Raw genomic sequence first — 24,549 nt, 5'->3', positions numbered from 1 at the left:
TGCATCTCTCATTTTGGACTAGCATTGGTTTCAGCAACACAACCCTCATACTGACTGGTTCAAAGGGGGAGATCTTCACCTGGTCCCAATATTGCCTCTGCAAATGTTTTATTGCACCTGCCACACCATCAGTTTAACCTTTGGAAACTTACCACCCTGCTATGCAGACTTTGCTGACATATTCTCTCAAATAGCTGCAACATCTCTACCTCCTCATTGGTTATACTTCTAGAAAATAGACACCCTAAATATAGATTCTAGTATGTAGATGAAGCCAAAGGAAACGTCAGTGAGAAGAAAAACCTGGTAGGTCTGACTGGTTGTCTACCAGTAACTCCAGCCTTCTCTATGCTTCTAAGAAAATTGTCCTTAATTGTATTTGGTTTGATACAGATTAAATAAATTGATCCACTATCCTATTGCTTAAAAATTTCCAGACTCTTATAAATGTATTTTGTCTTTTATGTCTCTCTCCTTAAACCCTTTGGCACTAATCCTTTTCCAGAAGAAATTCAGCTTTTACCAATTCCCACACGGTTTCTAGACAGAAAGTGTGCAGCTAAATCACTCAGCAACTGGCAGGAGTCAGAATCACATCACAACCACCTGAAAACCACATTGTGATTAAGTCTGAAATAAGAGGAAGAACATGAAGAGCACTTGCCTGAGAGAAGAGACTCATGGGAATTGCTGGGAGAGTGGGGTTAGCACCTAAAATATTCCAGGCAAAGCAGCTGTCTCCTTTCTAGCTGTGTTGTTGAACGGACAAGAAGAGAGAAGGGGTACCCTGTAGGACTTCTTAGCTAGTATAGACAGCATATAGGGCAATGGGGCAAAGTGCTACATGTACTTTGTTCCCTGGACAACAGAACACATTTATACAATTGAAGTGAGACGTCTTTATTAACCATTTCCCATTCCAAAGCATTGCTAGTTCTTTTCAGCCACTCTTATTATGCAGGATTTTTATAGCGCCAACAATATTAAATTGTACTGTTAGGGCAGACCGTACAATTTAATACAATAGGAAACAGAAGACCCTGCTCATTAGAGCTTACAATCTAAAAGGGAGCGTCAATTGATGCAAAAGTTAATAACTGTGGGGGATGAGCTGACAGAGAAAATAAAGTACATATATTAGGTGGGAGCAGGAAAGGCTTGCCTGAAGAGATAGGTTTTCAGGGATTGTCTAAATGTAGACAGAGTAAGAGACAATAGGGCAGACTGGGGTAGGAATTCCATAGGATGGGAGAGACTCAGGAGAAGTCCTGGAGGCGAGCATGGGAGCAGGTGACAAGAGAGCTAGAGAGCCGGAGATCTTGGAAGGACTGAAGAAAATGATTTGGTTGGTATTTTGAGACTAGGGTAGTGATGTAGCTGGGGGCCAAGTTGTGGATGGCTTTGTAAGCTGTTGTTAGTATTTTGAATTGAATTCGTTGGGAGAGCAGAAGCCAGTGGGGGGATTGGAAGAGAGGAGCAGCAGATGCTGAACAGTTGGTAAAGTGGATGAGTCTGGCAGCACCATTCATGATGGACTGAAGAGGGGATAGCCTATGTAAAGGTAGTCAAGGTGAGAGATGACCAGGGAGTGGACTAGGAACGTTGTGGCATCATTGGTTAGGAAGGGGCATATTTTGGAGATGTTGCGTAGGTTGAGGAGGCAAACTTTGGACAGTGATTCAATGTGTGGAATGAAATGATAGTTCCGCATCCTAGATAACACATAGCACTTTGGCTATACAGGTTGATAGTTGTGCTTCAATCTAGACAGAGAAGTCAGGGAAAGGGGCACGTGAAGGAGGAAATATTATGAGGCTGGTTTTGGATGGATTGAGTTTTGAGGAAGTGGTGTGACATCCAGGCTGATATGTCCATTAGTAGATTAGTGATGTGTGTGGAGACTGATGGAGTGAGGGGTATAGAGATAGGTTTGGGTGTCATCAGCATAGAAATGGCATTGAAAGCCATGGGAGGCTATCAACTGACCCAGGGAGGAGGTGTAGATGGAGAATAGGAGAGGTCCAAGAACAGAACCTTGGGGACCCCGAAGGAGAAAGGAAGAGGAGAATGGGAAGTGAGATTGTAATTGATGGTGTGGTTAGGTATGTTGGAATAGAACCAGTAAAGAATACAATCATGGAGACCAATGGAGTAGAGTGTTTTGAGGAGCAGGGGGTGATCCACTGTGTCAAAGGCAGCAGAGTGGTCTAGGAGTAGGAGTACAGAATAGTGTTCATTGGTTTTAGCTGTTAGTAGATTGTGAGTTTTAGGAGAGCAGTTTCTGTGGTGTGTTGAGAGCAAAATGCAGACTGAAGAGGATCAAGAAGATTATATTCAGTAAGATGGTGTGATTAACTCTTGCGATTAACTCACATATCTGCTAAACATCTTGACCATCAAAATGGCTCTTCTATTTCTTGAATTAGCTTTACCACTTTCTGCATTACTTGCTCACTAAACAATGGTAATGAGGATGATGACTACAGGTGGGGGTGACACTGGAAGCTGCACAATGTGTGTCAACTTCTTGGCTGCTTAGTACGGCAGAGACATGTAAATCACAAGACTGCCTGAACAAAATTTTAGATACTTTGAAAGGTAAAAGCATTCATATGCATGTAATCCAATTAGCTGTCAAGACTGGCAATTTACATTCATTAAATCATATTGCTTCAATCATAAAAAGATTTCTTTCACCTATACACTCACTTGAAAGAAAAAAAATTTGGCTATCCAGACTTTTTAATATTGGCCTAAGGGCATTTGGTGCCTTTATAATGCAGTTGTGTCAAGACACGTGTGACAATACTATTTGGGTTGGCCCATGTAGTTGTATAAGACAGGAAAGGGACATGCTATCTTTTTTGAGTTGCACAGGTTTTTGTCAGGTTCACTTTATGAACCTGTGACTTCTGGTGCTTTCCACACTCTTAACTTTTGCTGACCTATCCTTGTTAATGTGATTACTTGCCATCCAATGTATTGTGTAATACTGTTTTTTCCTACTGTTATTTGATACTCTGCCTCCATGGCATTCTTTTAACACAAACTTGCATTTCAACAGTGTTGCCTCATCTTTTAGTTCTACACTGTGGTAATGTACTTTCTCTAAACTAGTTATAATGTAGAGTTATATTGTACTCAAATATGTTGCTCAAATGTAGAAATTAGTTTTCTCTAGGAACTGTGATTAAGGTTAATACTTTGGAGAAGTCACTTATTTAAGGAATATCATAAGCAATATTATAGGCAGCACAGTGGCTAAATGGTTAGCACTTCCGTCTGGCAGTACTAAGGTTGTTGGTTCAAATCCCAAACACGGCACCACCTGCCTGTAGTTTGCATGTTCTCCCTGTGCCATCGTGGGCTTCCTCTGGGTACTCCAGTTTTCTCACACACACCAAAGACATGCTGGTAGGTTAATTGGATCCTGTCTAAATTGGCCCTAGTATGTGTATGTATGAATGTAAGTTACGGACCTTAGATTGTACACGCCTTGAGGGTTAGGGACTGATGTGAATGTACAACATATATGTAAAGTACTGCATAAATTGAAGGCGCTATATAAGTACCTGAAATAAATAATAAGCAATATCTCTGTATTAAAAAAGGGCTCACCTAACGTCGCTGTTTATGTCCCTCACTGTCACCACCTCCAGAAGTGATGATTGGTGATCCAAATGGTCAAGGTTTTATAATTTCATTACACTGAGCAGTGAGCCTGGCAGGATCCCACTGCTGGATAACCAATAGAAAATGTTTATGCCACCCATCAATAACATGGATACCCTCCTCCTCTGCAGTAAATAGCATAGTAGACCCAGGACCTAGTGTATCACATGACCATGAATTTCCTATACCCTGATTAGGTTATAGGAGAGTGTGGTGTAACTTATAGTGATTTCCTGATATTACTGAAAACAATTGATCCTGCCAAGTCCATCTCTTCTTCAGGCTAATCCGATAGCACTGCCATGATTATACAAAAAAAATCATGGAGGTACACAGGGTGTGTCGATAACTGACAGATGACCTAAACACAATGGCATGCACATATATAGGACCTCTCTGTGGACTCTGCTCGCTTGCTGGCCACAAGGCAGCAGTGTCTTGAGCTGTCTTCAGGAAATCCAGACTTTCTGCTTCACCCTCACCCCTGGATTTGTCACACATCACAGATTCATCTGACAGCCTAAATTCTTAAGTAAACCACCGAGAGAGACTAGTCATCTATTTTTAAGTTGGCTACACATTACACAATTTTTCTAGTTCAATTTCCTTTAGATTTACTTTCAACTATGTAGTGCAGGGGTGTCAAACTGGTAGTGCATAGTCCTAAAGGAGACTCTGTTTATCCAATGCATGCACAATACAGCGGCTGATCAGATCCTAGAAAACTGTTTACATTGTATCTAGTTCAGCGCAACAGTGTTTCCCTCCCCTGTTCTTTGAGCTACTGGCAGATACTGTTCTCTGTACACACATATATCCAGAAAGATGGCTTGACAGACCTTAGACTGCATTCAAACTCATGCAGTATGTGAACATGTGCAGAATCACGACATGCGTAAAAAGCATGTCACGCTTGTGGTGCCAATTACCACATGCATCTTGTTGCCTCTACAAGAATACACAACAATTGCAGAAAAACATGCAAAGCTCAAAAAGGCGCATGATCTTCTTTGTCACATTTGTCAAATGTAGGACAATCTGTTGAAATGAATGGGTGGCCCAATGCACAAAAAAACACACACATGCCTTATGCCATGCTAGTGCAGTGTGAATGGGGGCTAAAAGTGTGAAAAAATGGCACTAGTATATATTCACTATTAGCACATTGATAAATAAGAAAACATATTTATTTACCCTTTCTCCAGTGGTTATTTGCTTATCAAAATCAATATGTCTGCCCACTGACTAGTAGTGAATAGTATGCTTATTTCAGCATTGGAATCTAAAGCCTGGTATACACAGGTAGTTTTTTTTTTTTTTCATGCAATCCAGAAGGGTGAACGAAAAAAAAAAAAACGTCAGTCACTGTACTAATTACAAAATGTTAGTGCAGCAATCTCCCCTGCTATGCTATTTGGTTCTGATGAAGGGACCACCCCCTCACACCAGTCAGCACTCACAGCCATCGGCTGCAAGTGCTGATCAGCTGCTGGTTTTCCAACATGTTCGTTCAACAGAAGCTGGTCGTGGGACCGACTTCTGTCGGAAGAGGAGCTGTAAACATGTCTGGTAATTGAAAGGTGTCTGGTAACTGCTGAACCAACTGTGTGTACCTAGCTTACCTGATGTAATTTCATGGAGTCTCAGATGAGATGCTTCATATCTATCTGTGTTTTTGTGCATTTTTTTGTGTATTTTTTAGATTGTAAGCTCTAATGAGCAGGGCCCTCTGTTTCCTCTGGTACCAAAGTGTATTGTAACTGTAATGTCTACCTTCATTTTGTAAAGCGCTGCGCAGACTGTTGGCACTATATAAATCCTGTATAATAATAATAATAACATGCATTGTAGTGTATTTTACGTGTTTCCATTATCGTACTGAACATCAAATGCACAGAAAATCAAACATTTCCGTATTTTATTAATGGAGCACTCAGATGTAAATGGGCTCATTGGATTAAATGTCTATTATATGACACATTTTTGTGCCTTCCAAGAGTATGAACCAGGGCCAACAGGAATAGGCAAGTGTACGGTATGTTATACTGACTGGCCAGCTCTGCACTGACCTCATCTCCCATGCAGAACCTCATACTCAAATATTTCATTACTCCTTAAGAAAAGGATATTTCCAATATCACCAGAATAGAAACAAATTGAAATTTTAAAAAGTTGGTAAATCTTTGGTATATATGTAGAACACCCAAAAGAGGGATTTTTTAAAAACAAAACTGAAGACTCAAGTAAATCCTATGGGGCTGGCATTATTAATCTACTTATGGCAATGCTAGGTGCTTGGCAGTTATGCTGATTCTCTGGCCTCATTCATTTTACTGATCTAGAACAAATATGCATATCTGAAAAGTGTTTACCTACCTATTTATTCTGACTTAGCGACTCTAAGTATTGGAACCAGAGGGAAAGCATGACTGCCAGAAAACTAGCATTTGCAGAATGAAAAGCCAGCAATGACAGCCTCCATGTTTTTCTCAGGATTTTCTTTTAAATAACATAATGCTGATACTATATGTACAGAACAGCTTACGATTTCTGATTCATGGTTAATAGTTATTGGAATAACTGAAGGTTTTCATCTAGTTAAGCTGTTGGTAATCATTGGAGATGGGTGAACCATTAAAGTCTTCTTAGTTAACAATTCACCCAACAGGCCCTCCGTAGTTATCTTGCATTTAGCCTTTTCCGGGTATGTTTTTTAATATCATTAAAGGGTATATAAACTAACAATTATCTTTGCATATTTGCTCCCTTTTAGCCTGTTATTGAACAGATATAAGAAAATGATTAAAATGTTCTATATAAGTGCAAATAAACACATGGTGACCCTGCCAGAAATTGTGTGGGCTGATAATTTACTATGCTGAACCGTTAGCAGTTATTGTACAATGTTCCAAGCTATCTCTGTGAACTACAAAAATATATCCTCCATGTTCTAGAGAAGTGGAGACTAGTCTTATCCTAGGGTGACAATGTTGTTCCACCATAGATACAATATGGTGAGTAAGCAATGTCACACTAGGATAGAAAACTAAGGTGAAAGTAAAGGAAAAAAGACAGAAAACTGGAAAACTAATGCAGTCATAACAAGGACTGTTAAGCTACAATATATTAAATTTTTGCTCTTAGGTTTATATATGCTTTAAGGGGACACTATTGTTAAATTAAACTACAAGTTCAAAAAGTCAACTTCTCAAACTTTCTTCACCCCCTTTCCAAACCCCATCAATACACTTAGCAGTGCCACCCCAACTGCTCAAAAAGGTTTGTACTTACCTCTTCTGATGGCCTCCCATGCAGTCTGCAGCCTAGCCAGTAACAATCAATCGATACTGCAGGGACAGCTTTTTATTGAAGTCTATGGGATGTGAATGCACAGGCAGTCCAGCAACAGTTTTTTTTTTTTTTTACCAGCTGCACCACAGCCACCAAAGAATGCAAATATTGACCTGCATGCTGATGTATCACAGCTCAGTGTATTGATGGGGTTAAGGAGGGGTGTCTGGGGGATTTTTGTAAAAAGTTCTACTTGTACTTTACACCAGGCAAGAAAGGTAGTATATTCCCATCTGGAACATCATACTGGAAACAATCTTGTAGGTAATAGGTGCTGTAACAGATCCCAACTGGTTAGTGCTTTATTGAATGGATAAGCATGGTCCTCAGCTCACTCACTTGACATGAAGTACAAAGCTTCTTTTATTGAATGATCACATAGATTAGCAACATTTTGGAGTCATGCAGGGACCCTTCATCAAGCATGTGATAAACATTTAGCAAACACTACCAACATTTAAAGAAATCATCCATCAATAGATAAAGAGTTCTCCCAGTGTGTCTGACATGATAGTGATGTCATAACCCCACCAAAAACATATCATTATCAATATCTGAGTATAGTACGTAACCACACAGGAAATCCACTACTGAAATTAAATCAGAACAATGAAGAGTGTTATCTGCTACAAGCACAAGTTTAGGCACACTTACAACAGTCAAGTTCAGGCACATCTACCAGACCAAAATGCCAGTGCTATGTCTTGGTGCCCAGCAACCATGCAAGTGTGGAACCACGCCAGTTCACATTTATGTGATCATTCAATAAAATAAGCTTTGTACTTCATGACAAGCTTGTGGTGTGTGTGGATGACATATCTTATCCATTTAAACCTAGCAAGGTCACACGATTATATTATGTATTTTTTTGTTACCCTCTCTTCCCATGTTTCACTACAGAACAGATCTTCAAAGACATCACCTATATCTCATTATACAGTGCACTTTGTAGGGTACACTACAGGCTTATATCTGTACCATGTGTTTTTATTCTAAATTTGATTATTTTTCGATGAGCTGTATTTAGAGTATTAATTGTATGGCAGGTTTAATTAATAGTATTCACAGGGTGTAAGTGAGGTCAAAAGTGATAACAATTGCAAATCCAATGGAAAGAACACTCCAGGGTTGATTTACTAAGGGCAAATATACTATGAACTGCAAGGGAAATTGCTCCAGAGCTTAGTAAACGAGGAAAAGCTTCACTTGCAAAGAACACCAAATCACATGGAAGGAAAAGGAAAAAACAGTTCCCCCTCATTTCTGAAGTTCCCCTCAGATCTGGAGCAACAGTATATCTGCCTTTAGTAAATCAACCCCATAGAGTAATAAAGAACCTCAAATACATATACTCAAACAAAGAGAATTGCAATACAAGATTTATCTTAGGGTTTTTAAAGAAACCATTTCTGAGAGAAATAAGGGAGCTGCCATTGCTGACATACTTCAAAAAACGTTAGTTGCCTGGCTTTTATGATGACCCACTGGCTTCACTGACAAGGTCATTTGCAGAATGAAAAGTTAGCGGTGGTAGGACTTCCCTTCTAAAACTGGCAATTAAGTGTGCAACTTTAGTCTGGTTCCTGAAAGTCACTTAGTCGGTTGCCCTGACAGCCTCCACCAAACCAGAAAACTGTTGGCTGAACAGTGGCTTTCAGAAGTCAGCAGAAGTCTATCCAAGCTGCAAGCTCACCTAAAAAAATCTATCAATGTTTGGCTTTAGTAAAGGTTTACAATAAAATGCGAAATCCAAAGGTACAGCAGACAATCACATTTCACAGTTTACATTAGTTTATGGGAATCTGTCAAAAGAAAATGTATGGATAAAAAAAATGGAGCTATGTATAAAACAATTGCTATTAGCTCTTTTGCTGGAAAAACAAATCTTTAAACAAATTGGCCTTATAAAAAAATATCTATTCATTTATATTCATTTGTTTATTCAATCAGAATACACTGACAGACCAGAGACAGCAGTAAAGGGTCCTCTGCACCAAGCACTCAGATCTTTCAAACCGGCTAAGCTTGATTTTGCTCTTCCAGGGGGCCCATTTAGGAAAACAATTGACAGGTATAGATGCAACAATAACCGTGCTTGCCAGATATTGCAGGCACCATAGGTCTCGGAGCATGAAGCAAATAGACACTTCATTAGCCACTTGAGCATATTGAGCCATCTAACTCAATTCACCCTTTATGTCACATGGAGTACTTTGTAGGCTTTGGGTACAAACACCCATGAGTCTGTAAAATTCTACATTGCTATACAGGAAGCACAGCCTAAGAAAGTGCTAGGAAAATGTATTTTTCAGCTCACTCTGCTTCACAGAGGATTGGGATGCTCTGCTTTTGGTCTGCTGTGGCTTCACGGGCTGTGGGATTGATTGCTTCCCCTCAGCTCTCAGATTCAAATCCTCAGCTTGAATATTTACTACTCTCTGACCAATCCCTGGGGGGAGGGTTTGCCCAGTAGATGGTGAGAAAAAGAGTAAATAGGCTGAAGTCTGGGCAGAGAGTAACTGTGGTCCTGGTCTTAGCTCCCTGATGATGGACTGCTGACACTTCAGGGGGCTGCTTGCCCCTGGATACATCCAGGATTGGCTGCTAGACTACTCGGGTGCTTTGGATAGAATCTTCAAATTCTGGGAAACCTTCCTTGGGTCTGTGAGTAGAACTTGATTACTGAGCTGGTGTCCTTTTGGTCCAGCTGTATATTGACTGTTCCAGTAAGCCCTGAACTTGCTCAAGATTTTTCATGGTTTCTATCTGCAGGGGTTTTAGGTTGCTCTATTCTACTTCAAACTGTGCTGAAACCCTCTTGCTCATAGACTTTGCTTGTGAGAGATTATTTACTGTGCTGCTGCTTCAGAGAGGAGTCCTCAGACTGCATTTGTGCTCAAATATTTTGGTGTATCCCATTCCCCATTGTTCAGCAATAAATACTAAAAAAGGACAAACCCCTAGACTGTTCAATAAGCCAGAAAGAGAGACTGTTGCTGTGTGCCTGGCTACCTCTACACTGAATCAGAAAAAACATGGGCAAAAATCCAGCAGTGCTTTGTATTTAGAAAATATTGAAGCATCTATATACAGGTGTTGAGTTTTGGTGCCCGAATCAAACTAGGAACTGCATGGGAATTTCAAAGGAAAGTGCTGCGTGTTCCTGTGTGATTCGCATGCAGTTCTGTACAATGTGATTTCAGCCCATTCACTTCCACTGCTATGAAACCTTTCAAATGCAGAAGTCATTTTCTAGAAATCCAATTGTATTCTTGTATTTCATATAACCACTATATACCCCATCCTCCTAAACTACTGAACCTATTTTATAATTTTAACCGTACCAAAAGTAGTGCATGCACTACTTTTGGAAACTCACTGCAAGGGTATTGCATGGACATTAGGATCCGGTGCGAGCAAACGCACCTGCGTTTGGGGTGTCATTAACTGCACTCACACCCACTGCAGATTGCAAAGGCAGTCCAATTTGAATGCAGTGTGGGAAACTGGCACAGAAAGCGGGTTTCCCCTCACTGTGCTATAGTTATATTTCCTTCCAATATAGAGATTGCATGTTTAAAATTATAAAATAGGTTCAGTAGTTTAGGAGGATGGGATATATAGTGGTTATATGAAATACAAGAATACAATTGGATTTCTAGAAAATGACTTCTGCATTTGAAAGGTTTCATAGCAGTGGAAGTGATGTGCATCTCACTGTTTAGATTCCCTCTTACTCCCAGCGCAGAAGTGTGCATCTCCTCCCTCTTTCCCTGGGAACACAGCCGACGTGCACAGTGTCCATACAGGATCAAGGAATGCCTGGCTTCTACAGACTGCCTTGGGCAGTAGGAAATGTGAACAGAGAAAGGAGGAAGTAAGCAGAGATCACAGACACTCAACACTCGGCTTCTTCTTCTTTCTGTATGTCATTGCAAAGGTGACAAGGAGGAGCAGGAACAGAGTAGTGGTAAATATGCAGTGACAAACTTGTTAGATGGCAGAAAGGTGCAGTGTCTGGGGTTTTAGGCAAACAACTATGCCAACTGGCCCAAAAACAACAGTGGTCAAAAGACCCTAGTTTAAAGTGCTGCTGTGAAAGCCTTGTTTCAAAAGCTTCATCAGCAGAAGATTGGATATCCACCTGGTAAAACTTTGAGAATGAACAGAAGATCATCTGGTGGCCTTACACAGTTGGATTATGGAGGCTTGCTAACGAAATGCTCAGGAAACTCCCTGATCTGGTGAAATGTAAATCTTTACCATGCAAGAACAAAACGGGAATCTGTTTGTCTGATGGAAACAGTAGCTTTTAGATATACTATAATGGCTCTGACTACATCCAGGCAATGCGAGACAATTCTAGACATGTGTACGCCAGATATTTTTGTTTTGTTTCAGATGCATTTATTCATTGAAGAATTTCATTTCATCATATTAATTATGTTGAACTGATTTCGGTATTCGTTTCTTATATTGGACAATATTGACTAGCGTCATGTGGATCCGAATTAACAAATGGAACAAAATTCATATCCATTCGTTATCTGAATCCAAATGATTGAAAATTGCATTTATTTCCCAATGGGCCTGAACTACTATCACATCATGTAAAGTCATCAGAATGAAACAAATGCATTCGTTAATTTTGTTATAACTTTTTCAGATTTGTTAAAATTAGTTACTATGTCCATTGAGAGATTCGTATACATCTGAATCTTCGAAAATTAAAATTTCAACTGAAAAACAAATTGTAACAAAACAAAATACACATGTCCAGACAATTCCTTTGGATGCCTAGGAGCAGGACATAAGGATGGCAATACAATGTTTTCATTGAGGTAAAACACAAACCACCTCTGGAAGAAAGGATGGTCTTGGGTGTCAGAAATCCTTGTTGTTATGAAGTATGAGGAAAGGCTCTTTACAGAAAAGGGACACCAGTTCAAAAACATGTCTGACAGACATGATAGCTACCAAAATGGCTACTTTGCTGGCAGGAACCTCTAAGGGAATATCCCTGATGGATTCATAGGGTGGTTTCTGCGAGGCAGAAAGAACCAAATTAAGGTCCCATGGAAGCACAGGGTACTGCATGGGGGCCCGATACAAGAAACATTTTGAAAAAAAAGTATTTACAAGGTAATGTGAAGCCAGAGGCCTTTGAAAAGGATGGACAAGGCCAATACATGCCCTTTGATCTGATCTAGACCTGTTTGCAGGAAGGCCAGAATGTGAGGCACAAAGTAATCTCTGAGACAGAACTGACTGCATTAACTCCTGGCAAAATAATATTTCTAGGATCTTCCTGGAAGTGGCTTTTCTTGCTTTTAGCAAGGTAGGAAAAACAGAATCAGATATCCCTCTATCCTTTAAGATCTGGCACGCCATTACAGAGACTGAGAAACAGGATGCAATAGAGGAGCTTCAGATAGCAGATCTAGCCTGTTGGGAAGGGGCCAGGGGCCCTCTGCTAGAACTCTGAGTATTTCTGTTTATTAGATTTTTCTAGGCCAGTTTATGCAATTAGAATCATTGCTTTTCTCAACTTCCCTTAACAGACTAAGCTGTACAACAAAAGTGACAGTCAGAGGATTGAAATAAACCATTTAACACTGACAGGCATGCTTACAAATGTCAGCTCTTACTTACATTTAAGTAAAAACCTTTATCCAAAAATGAAATAAAAAACCTGTTACTGAAACTACTTTAGTCCTCTTGCACACTGCAGCTTGAAAAAGCTCAGTGCAGCATTTTTCTTACTGATCTAAAATGCACACAAATATGGGCATATGCGCATAACTACTAATGGATTTTCCCTAGCCTCCCTGACGGTATTCCCGAGTGTAGCTCGGGGTAACATTTCAGTACCAAAAGCGGTAACCCCGAGCTACACTCGGGCTTACCCTGCGGCACTGCTCCGGCAAGTTGTCTTCACTTACCTTACCCTGCGCTCCCACGATGTGTCCCCTGCAGCGTCCCCGGCCATCTCCTCCGGCCGATGCCGGCATCCGGCTTCTGTGTCCTGTCCCTGTGACGTCGGGACGTACGGGCGCCGCCGCCGGCGGGAAATTTAAAAATTTTAAAAAATGTCATTTTTTTTTTTTTACATTTTACACAGTAAAACATTGCTGTTTCAACCTATTTCACATACATATTGTCCCTAGTGCTTTGTCCTGCGCCCTGCCTGCATTTTGTCTATTCTTTCTGCCTGGAAACTGAGAAATGTCCATGGCGTCCAAAAAGTGTCCCTTTAGGTCAAAAGCGGGTTTAGATCAGCTAGAGAACAGCGATAGTAAATCAGAACCACTTACAGAATTGAGTGATAATGATTCGTGGGGGAAATTCGTCATCAGAAACTGAAAACGATTTTGCGACTGAGCTCAGCAATGTGCGAACTTGGCGCTCTATTTCACATTTCAGTGTTTTTGGTTTGATTATATTATTGAATTAAATTTTTTATTATTTTTATATTATTTTTATGATTATTTATTAAATTATAATTTATGATTTTGTGTTTCAAATTTTATCATACCCGGGATGTTTACTAGACTCTTGTTCGGACAGATTTCAGTGAGTTTTTCCTAAAAATTACAGCCTACAATAAAAAAAATACATATTTCCATGCAAAAAAATGGTACCGCTTTCAGCACCAAAAATCTGAAATAATCATACCGCCAGGGAGGCTAGGGGAGTATTTTATGCTTGAATACGCATATGTGCAAATATGCACAAAGTAAAGGTCTGAAATTGCATCCAGAAATGCTGATGCACAAACATCAGTACTGTGTGCAAAAGGCCTAAAAAGTGTTAGAATAAGGTTTTATTTTGTTGGTCACTTGTTCAAAGCCTTTCTAAATCTAATAGTCCATCTAATATTACCTTCTACACAGGTTACCAATGCTGCTATCCAAGGGTGGTTATGTTGTGTAGAGCAGTGAGGGTAGCCACCTTAAGACAGGAAGTCTGTTACTGATTGGATGACCAGATTAAAAGAATTATCAATAAAAAAAAAAAGAACTAATGTAGCAACCACATCATTGCAACATATATATTTTTTTTTAGATTGGATATGCAATAAAATGTATTACCTGTTACCTTGCATGTAGTATCATACAGCAATGGAATGGCATAGTGTGAAGGGGACCTTAATATTTTGATCTGAACTGTTGGCCTTGTCTTGTGTAGACTATGAGAATTTAGGAGAGTGCTTTACAAAATGGCAAGCAGTATGTGCTTTCCATATACTTTGAGAAACTTTCAGCTTATTAAAATCTCATCTGCTATGTTATACTGTATGTTTAAGATTTAGAAAATATTCTTAAAAGTACTTTAGAAATTAATATGTTGGAAGCTTTTATATTGAAAAACACATATATAATTGCTTTATGACTCATTTTAACTTAACAGAAAAGTAAACCTTCAAACAGCATTTTTTGAACATTTAGAACAGATAGATTTAAAAATTGCCAGGAGGGATGTTTAAATATGAACATTGAAAAGTCTGCAAGTTTTTTAAAAAAATTAGAACTTTTATAAATTGTACTACATTTTATGTGGCTTATATGTTCAAGGCGTTCATGTGAAAAAATATATGTTGGCAAGACAAAAAGCAAACTGTGAGTCAGGATTGAGAAGCATGTATGGACTTAAGGGGAAAAACCCTCTGGCTAAGAATTTTAAACATTTCCATAGATTATGTACCGCTGGGTTATAATTTAATGGAATATACATGCTCAGGGAAAGGAGTTGGAATGCATTCCATTGCCCCATCTTGACCCTATGTGAGTGTCCTGGTGGAAAGGAAAGACCCTGGATGTCCTGCCACATATAATTCTTGATGAAAAGCATTATATGACTCACTTATGTATAAGGGGTCACTACTATCTGGTAAGCCTTCTACCCATCTGAAGAATATAGAGCATTGAAGTGAATACACTGTTGGACTTATTCATATTGACTTTACATTTTACTTTTGTGTACATTCTTTCATGGATATTATCACTCGATTCATTATATGTTTGGATGTTTACTTTTCACTAATATAATTTTCTGATAGTATGGTTTAAATGGATATTTACACATAGTTTTATTATTTTAGATAAGCATTGGTTTGTATAATTTTAGTAATCATAGCCGTGGTCCAAGATAGAATTTTCCTTCCTTAGCAAAAAAATAGCTCCCTTAAGGTTCCCCTCCCACACCCTCAGATCCAAAAGGCACCCTTTTTAGCTTCTGCATGAAGGTTCTGTGCCACATGGTAGCATCCTGTGAGGCAGTTCCCTTTTCCCAGTTGCACACCAGACCTCTTTAATTCCACATCCTCATAAAGTCACACAAGCAAATCCAATCCCTGAATCATCCAATGCTTCTATCCAGCCAGACAAATCTCTTCCTTGCATGCTAAAGCTCCAATGCTCCCTAGTCACCCAGTCAGGTTACATTTGGACATTTCCACAGAAGTGGCCTACATAAACCAACAGGGGGACACCAGTTGAGCTGCCTTAAGAGAAACAAGTCTGATACTCTCCAAGCAGAAATTCACATTCCAGCTCAATCAGTTATCTACATCCCTCAAGTGGAAACTTGGCAAACAGACTTCCTAAGCCACCAATACATAGACCCAGAGAAATGGTCTCTGCACCCTGAGATCTTCTGAAATCTGTCAGCAGTGGGGGACACCAGATTTGGACATCCTGGCCTCCAGGTTTACCAAAAAAACTAAGAGATCCCTGGGTCTGGCTACAAACAGAATAGTAGATGCCCTGGAGATTGCTTGTCCTCAATTCAGACTGACCTATGCCTTCCCTACAATGAAGATCCTCCCTTTACTGCTTCGCAAGATAGAGCAGGATAGGGTTCCAGTAATATATTGCACCAAATTGGTCCAGAAGGGCATGGTACAAAGACATAGTCAGACTTCTGGTGAACAAGTCTTGGCCTACTCCAAATCGACCCAGCATACTGGACTAAGGCCCTCTGTTCCATATTGCATCTTAGTTGGTGGCTTTAATAGCATGGCTGTTGAAACCCAGGTCCTGAAGGATGGGGCATTTGTGACTTTGTTATTCCTACCTTTCTCAAGAAAATCCAACTACTGCAAGATTTATCATTGCATGTGGAAGGCTTACTATGCCTGGTGCAAGAACTATTGGCTGAATACGCTATCACTTGCATTTTGGCCTTTCTTCAGTCTGGTCTCCTGGCAGAAAGATCCAATATAGATGCCCATGTGCATGCAGCCTTATTATGCATGGGCTACAAACAATCTGTTACTGCATATGCCAGAGATCCAGCGTGATGGAAAATTATAATCATCACCTGCAGTTTTCTGCTTGTCGTATAGAGATAATCCATACTGCTCTAAGTCTTCATGCACAGGACCATAATAAAACTACCTACCTTAAAAGCATGATCTTTCTGACAAAAAGATCCGGCATAAAAATGCAAGTAGGGTCCATAAAGTGCCTGCATTTGCATACGTACAGATGCAGATGCTAAGATTTAAATTATGCGCATACCTGTTTACACACATATGAGAATAAATTATCGATTGCAGATGTTTAGATGTTTTGACTTGGATTCTCCGAAATGGAATACAACGCAGTTTTACTGATCTTTACACACCATGTACATGGGCCCAAAGACAACAATTGAATTGTGTTCAGACCTGTAAAAAAATGCTGTGCTGATGAAAACACAATTGTATTTACAGCTGTGTGCATGAGCCCTACTTTGAGTATCAGAGGATGTGATTACTCAGACTAGAAGCCCTTATATCTGGGTGGGCTGATGATGACAAGCCGCACGACCGGAAGTTTACGAGCCGCCATTTTGTGAGCCACCAGAGTACACCGAATGTGACAGATTGAAAGTTTTTCTACTGCAGTGTGAGTGTAATGTGAGTGCACTTCTATTTTTTAATAAACATTGGTGAATATAAATGTTACACTATGTTGAGCGTTCTTTCTACATGTGCGGAGGATATGATGGATAAGGAGTAGGAGGAACCCTCTGGAGCAGAATGTGGAGGAGAGTGGAGCTACAAAGGACATACCTACCCGGGTTAAAAGGGAAAGCGCTGTTTGACCTAATGCCTGTAGGTCAAATGAGAAGGTGAGAGTATATATGTATGACAGTGGTGGAGGAGCACAAAAGGGTGCTTTTCCACATAGAAGAAATGTGCACGGATTTGTACAAGAATGAAGTTATTGTGTGTTGAAGATATCATACACAAGAACTGTTTCTAGTATATGAGATATCCATATCATTTATTGTTTATGCACATACTGTAATAGTTATATGCACTTTTCAGATTGTTATATAAATATTGCACCAGAACTTAAAAAATTGCGTATATTAGATTTAAATCCACACTTTGTGATAAATGAATAAAACCACAAATAATAGCGCAACCCTTACACCTCAATAATTAAATAAATTAATTGATTAAATAAATAAATTAAATTAATCCACCACCATGCATGTGCACAAATATTATAACATTAATTGAATAAATTAAATCCTCATGAAGTCCATTCACAAAAGTCCATATATATTAAAATATGATCCTCAATAAATGAAGTCATGAAATCTTCTTTCACCAATGTGATATCCAGTGCTTTAACACCCCATCAGAATGCACACTCACCAGATACTGGTAAAAAACCAGCATATTTGTGTATAACCAGCACTCCAGCACTGAGTTCCAGCTTTTGGATATCCGTAATACTCCACAGTAACCATGTAGATAAAAAAGACATTCGCCATAGTGCAAATAACGTTCAAAATTTATTCCAATCAATTCCCCCCTTAAAACCACACTCACAATAAGTAATAAATAAACCAGCGTTTTGTTACACAAGAGCACAGAGCTCTCTATCCAGTGTCTCGCCAGCCTGCCTGCAACCAAGATGGCATTGTTGCGATCACATGATCTGGAGCCGAGAGTTGGCGTGCGTGGTGACGTCACCGGATAGCCACGCCCTAACGCGTTTCGTCATACGACTTCTTCTGAGGGAGTGGCCAACAGTGCGAGGAACGTGCTCTTAAAGAGCTCTTAAAGAGCCGCCTCTATTTCAATTGGGCAGATTATAGGAGGCATAAATTAATGGTCTGAATGGCATTACTAATTGTAGAAACACCTGGGGGCGTGAATCAATGGTCTCAACGGCAGTGACAATTAGAACACCGCACCATATCATCACAACAGCACCATCTTGTACAAATCACATATGACACTCCAACTAATGAATATATAAAAAATTAATTGCATCATATTAATATAGATTTCGTAAAAATAATAAACACAACTAGACAAATTAAAAAATATATATATTAACATATATATAAATACAATAACATATTAGATTGTATATTGAGCAGCACTGTTATATAGAATTACCTTTTGTTCACATCAAGCCCAAATCTGTGAATGAGCGTTTCACATAATCTCATTTAAGGAACTCAGGTGTCCTTTTATCATGCAGCGGTAAATGACCGCTGCTGAGTTCTATGGCATTCTCAGAGGAGACAGTTCTCTGAATGCCTGTTCATGAAGCGGTGTAAATCACTTCTCCTAATGTGAAGAGAAGCGATCTACAAACACTTTGAACGCTAGAAAACGGCTGCTGTTACTGTAATCTCGCGAGATTACAGCAAGAGATCAGTCAAACACCATTTACTAAGCAGAGGTAAATTACCACTGCTTCGTTTGCGGTTCCTCCGATTCTTCAGCTCTGGGCTAGAGAGTCTGGAGGGAGAATTTCCACACAGATCGCCAGTGAAGGGCTGACATCGCTCCTTCATACACTGCCCGTCTGTGTGCTGAGATGATCAGAGAACATGTTCTCCGCTGATCATCTCTGTTTCCCAAACCAGTGTTTCTCAACCTTTTTTCAGTCAAGGCACCCTTTAAAATTATGGACAGTCCAGAGGCACCCTTTATAATTGACAATCTTGAGGCATCGCATTCTAAAATGGGGTGCCTCAAGACTGTCCATAATTTTAAAAAAGCACCCCATTCTACATTGGGAAAAAATATTCTAATAGTTTTATAGAACGCAGCAACATCCACACATGTAGGACATCCAACATTGGAGATGAATTCTTCCAAAGCAAATACTATTTTGCACACTGGTACTGACTAGTATTCCAGTGTTTCTCTTCCCCCTCAGTTTTTCTCCATCACTGAGCTAATGTGACCCCAGCACTGATGGAGAGGGGTAGGGGAGGGTCAAACAAGGATGCTGTGCAGGCAGCTGACATCCTCCTTATCAACTGATGATGTCATTGGTTGTCAGGATGTCAGCGGCTAGAAGGTGGTAATGGTTCACAATGAAAACCTGTGGCTTTGTGTAATTAAAAGGCAGGCTTGTTCCACCTGCTGGCTTGTATACAAGTTTTGGGTAATTTTTTGAAATTTTGCCAAGGCACCGCTGAAGAAATCTCAAGGCACCCCATTGTGTTTGGGCACCCTGGTTGAGACAGGCTATCCTAAGCCAATAATGATCCGAGACCAGCGACGATCCTCAGGTTCACCGCTGACCTCAGTTTCATAAAAGGACACTTCACTGACATAAAGAGAACTGGATAAACTGTTTCATTTATATATACTGTAGCTCCACATCAGTCTCACACCCCAGTCACATCAAACTCTACTTTGAAATCGTGCGACTTACAGTGAAGTCACATGATTTCAAAGTCGGGGGACCCGCCGATTTCAGGTGTGATTTGCAAGACACCTGATACAGATGTCTATGCAAATCACACCAAAAGTAGTGCATGTACTACTTTAGAAATCGGTGCGGCTCCGACCAAGTCAGAACCGCACTGATATGACTGCTGTAATTGCGGACAATAGGGTGTGACTTGGTATGCAATTTGCATGATTTCAAAGTTGGGGAACCCGCCGATTTCAGGAGCGATTTGCAAGACATCTGATACAGATGTCTATGCAAATCGCACCAAAAGTAGTGCATGTACTAATTTAGAAATTGCTGCGGCTCCGACCAAGTCAGAACCGCATCGATATGACCGCTCCAATTGTGGACAATAGGGTGCGACTTGGCATGCAATTTGCACGATTTCAAAGTCGAGGGATCCACCGATTTCAAGTGCGATTTGCAAAACATCTGATACAGATGTATATGCAAATCGCAAGCAAAGTAGTGCATGTACTCCAATTGCGGACAACAGGGTGAGACTTGGAATGCAATTTGCAAGTCGCAGGGCATGCAAACCACATGACAAGTTGCATCCAGTGTGAACCAGGGCAGATTGTTTGTAGCCCATGTATGTACTACTTTTGAAATCAGTGGGGCTCTGACCTAGTCGGAACCACACCGATATGACCACTCCAATTGCGGACAACAGGGTGCGACTTGGCATGCAATTTGCACGATTTCAAAGTCAAGGGACTCGCCGATTTCAGGTGTGATTTGCAAGACATCTGATACAGATGTCTATACAAATCGCACCAAAAGTAGTGCATGTACTCCAATTGCGGACAACAGGGTGCGACTTGGCATGCAATTTGCAAGTCGCAGGGCATGAAAACCACAGGACAAGTCGCATCCAGTGTGAACCAGGGCAGATTTATGTAGCCCATGTATGCATGTATGTACTACTTTTGAAATCAGTGGGGCTCTGACCAAGTCGGAACCACACCGATACGACCACTCTAATTGCGGACAACAGCGTGCGACTTGGCATGCAATTTGCACGATTTCAAAGTCAAGGGACTCGCCGATTTCAGGTGCGATTTGCAAGACATATGATACAAATGTCTATGCAAATCGCACCAAAAGTAGTGCATGTACTACTTTAGAAATCGTTGCGGCTCCGACCAAGTCAGAATTGCATCGATTTGACCACTCCAATTGCGGACAACAGGGTGCGACTTGGCATGCAATTTGCACGATTTCAAAGTCAAGGGACTCGCCGATTTCAGGTGAGATTTGCAAGACATCTGATACAGATGTCTATACAAATCGCACCAAAAGTAGTGCATGTACTCCAATTGCGGACAACAGGGTGAGACTTGGCATGCAATTTGCAAGTCGCAGGGCATGCAAACCACATGACGAGTCGCATCCAGTGTGAACCAGGGAAGATTGTTTGAAGCCCATGTATGTACTACTTTTGAAATCAGTGGGGCTCTGACTAAGTCCGAACCACACCGATATGACCACTCCAATTGTGGACAACAGGGTGCGACTTGGCATGCAATTTGCACAATTTCAAAGTCAAGAGACTCGCCGATTTCAGGTGTGTTTTGCAAGACATCTGATACAGATGTCTATACAAATCGCACCAAAAGTAGTGCATGTACTCCAATTGCGGACAACAGGGTGAGACTTGGCATGCAATTTGCAAGTCGCAGGGCATGCAAACCACATGCCAAGTCGCATCCAGTGTGAACCAGGGCTTATTGTTTACACATTAAGTGTCAGCAGCATCAATATATACTGTATAGGAAGTAGGAGTTGGGTAATTGAGCTGAAGTTTTTTGATTTAACTTTATATCTAACCATTTTTTAACCTCATAAATATTTCCTTCATGACACCCTGCAGGTTAATTTGATACCTAATGATTTACATCAATGGTCACATCTAAAATGCCAACATAAATGCAAAACAATAAAGGAAACTGTGTTGGTAAATCCTGCTTGTGATGCAACTACTAAACCGTCAACAGACAACCAGTGATGTGATTTGTATTTTTACACACAAAGAGAGAACAATCTTTCTACAAGCCACGCAACACTGATCATGAATGAAATATGTAGACAGTATAGATATGAATAAGTGATGCTTCCAGACTTCCAGCACACACACCAGTACACAAGACTTACCTTATGTAAGGTACAAAAGGCACCACATGTCCCTCTAGTACAGCGAATATGTAAGAGAAGATGAATGCTGCAGAGGACCAAACCACCAGTATACATGGTAACAAGCCTGCACTCTCTGTATACCAACTCATGGGGATTCCTGCCTTTGTAAGCAGCAGCAGGCAGCAGCAACGAGGAAGGAAGTGTCCGGCTCAGCTACACACCTAAGAATCACTTTAAAACACAACTAGAATCCTGGAAACTAAACAAAATGTATTCCTTTACGTTTTCTGAGCCCAGATCACTTTTCATGTGACCTTCCAGCACGCAGTTTCATTTCACCTAACTTTTTCTGTCCCCTTCCCTAAACTTCCTTTTTCTCTCATTGTGTATTTTTTGCTTTAGTACTGATACTGTCCTCTTTCAGCAATGTTCCGAAAGTAACATTTCACAAGTCACGCCTCCGCATGCAATAAAGGAATTTTTCCTCATTGCTGATAGAAAACCGACATGTAAGAATAGAGTCAGCAAAAAAAAAAAATAAAATGGCAAAGGAAGTTAAACATATGAATCTTATCTGTACATAAACCGTGTCTGTGTATAAATACATATACAGAGAGAGAGAACGAGAGAGACTAGCAAACGTTCTTTTGATTCCCTCAGCAGCGACAGGAATTTCTGCCTGTTGTTAAGCCTTGAATGCTAACATAAAAGCGTCATAGAAATGTGTGTGAAAAGTGTTCCCGCTGAAGAATTGATAACCAGCAGCCAGTCTAAAACCACTTTCCTGGAACAAATGCCAAAGATAGCCTTTGTGTTTGGTGTAATTCCAGCCGCATGCTAGTATTACGGCTCATGTACACTGCAGCTGCTAAACGGACGTTCAGGAGCTGTTGAGTGTTTTTTTCAGCAGCCCCTGAACTCTCCCTAATGTTTTCTTATGTGTCCATGTATACTATGTCATTTACAGGAAGTTGAATTTACAGTCTTTTTTTTGAATGCACCAAAATTGCGTTCAGGAGTAGATTTTATCAGCATTTCAAACACCAAATGCTTGTAAATGCGCTTAATCACGTTTACAAGCGTTTGCGCTTAGATGCTTTTTTTTGACAGGTCCATATCCAGATGCTGTCCAGAGCATTTTTTCATCATCAGAAATGCATGCACAGCATTTTCCATGTATTCAAATGGACCTAGCACACCAGCGCAGTCAGTTGCAGGTTTCACATGAAGGAAACAATGGTAGAATGTGCTGCATTATGCTCATGATGGGATCCATAGTGAATACAACCAGAAAAGACAGGTCATCTCAACACATACTGCTCTCTCTGCTTCTGTTCTCTCTATTTCTCACAAAATGTCTGAAATAGTTAATTATTTACTATTTTTCAGTGCATTCTGGGCATTTGGGAAGGTGTCCTGAGGTTATCTTTTAAAACTGCTTCTAAATGCAAACGTGCATAAACGCAGTATGCAAACACAGCTAAATTGACAGTTTTTAACCTACGTTTTCCAGCAGTTTCCATAGTTCAGAAGAGTTTTCCAAACAGAGCGTGTGCATGAGCCCTTATGAGTCAATGGGTTATTACACCCTGTATCATCAACACTTTCACTTTTTGGGGTCATGTACACGGGGTGTTTGAAAAACGTCCCTGATCGCTGGAAACTGACTGCTAGAAAACGTAGGTTAAAAAGATCATTTTAGCCGCATTTACCTACCGCGTTTATGTGCGTTTAGCCATGTTTATGCGCGTTTGTGTTTAGAAGCGTTTTTAAAAGATAACCTCAGGAGATCTTCCCATATGCCCAGAATGCACTGAAAAATATTAACTAATTAACTATTTCAGACATTTTGTGAGAAATAGAGAGAGCAGAAGCAGAGAGAGCAGTATGTGTTGAGATGACCTGTCTTTTCTGGTTGTATTCACTATGGATCCCATCATGAGCATAATGCAGCATGTTCTACCATTTTTTCCTTCCTGGAACTGACTGTGCTGGTGTATCGGGTCCATTTGAATACATGGAAAACGCTGTGCATGCATTTCTGATGAAGAAAAAAGGCTCTGGACAGCATCTGTATATGGACCAGCTCAAAAACGCGTCTAAACGCAAATATGCATTAAACGCATTTACAAGCGTTTGGCATTTGAAACGCCGGTAAACTCTACTCCTGAACGTGATTTTTGTGCTTTCAAAAAAATGCCTGTAACCTCATCTGCCTGTAAATGACTATGTGTACATTGACATATAGGAAAACATAAAGGAGAGTTCAGGGCAGGGGCGGACTGACAACTCATGGGGCCCCCGGGCAATAGGGGATCATGGGGCCCCTGTGTCCTTGCCCAAACTCAAAAAAGCCTATGAAAAAGGTACCAGGGGCATCTCATGGGGCCCCCTACTGACCCCGGGCCCTCGGCAGTGCCCGAGTTTCCAAATGGTCAGTCCGCCCCTGGTTCAGGGGCTGCTGAAAAAAACGCTGAACAGCTCCTGAACGTCAGTAACAGCTGCTGAACTTCAGTTTAGCAGCTGCAGTGTACAGGAGCTCTTTAAAATGGATGTAAACCCGACCAGATGGCATTTTCTTTACTAACTTCTGTATATCATAAAAGCATTTTTTCCCCCATAAAATGCAGTTTTCACCTTCTTGTCATAACTTCTGTTGTCATCTGCATAAATTTGCTCTGGGCCAGAT

At 40.4% G+C, this 24,549-nt stretch overlaps 1 protein-coding gene across 1 annotated transcript in view; it reads right to left on the bottom strand.

Moving 5' to 3' along the window:
• DRAM1 (DNA damage regulated autophagy modulator 1) overlaps positions 1–22,322 on the bottom strand; it is an 87,854-nt gene extending 65,532 nt beyond the window's left edge. The window contains exon 1 of the mRNA XM_089651808.1: positions 21,879–22,322. Within this exon, the coding sequence (XP_089507934.1) occupies positions 21,879–22,009 (131 nt within the window). The 5' untranslated portion in view covers positions 22,010–22,322. The remainder of the gene's footprint in view (positions 1–21,878) is intronic.
• Positions 22,323–24,549: the final 2,227 nt, after the last annotated feature.

This window comes from Staurois parvus, unplaced genomic scaffold (assembly GCF_062004578.1).
Source record: "Staurois parvus isolate SC_StPar_1 unplaced genomic scaffold, SC_StPar_1.0 ptg000025l, whole genome shotgun sequence".
NCBI classification, from domain to species: Eukaryota; Metazoa; Chordata; class Amphibia; order Anura; family Ranidae; genus Staurois; species Staurois parvus.
This window is presented reverse-complemented; position numbering and strand designations above follow the sequence as displayed.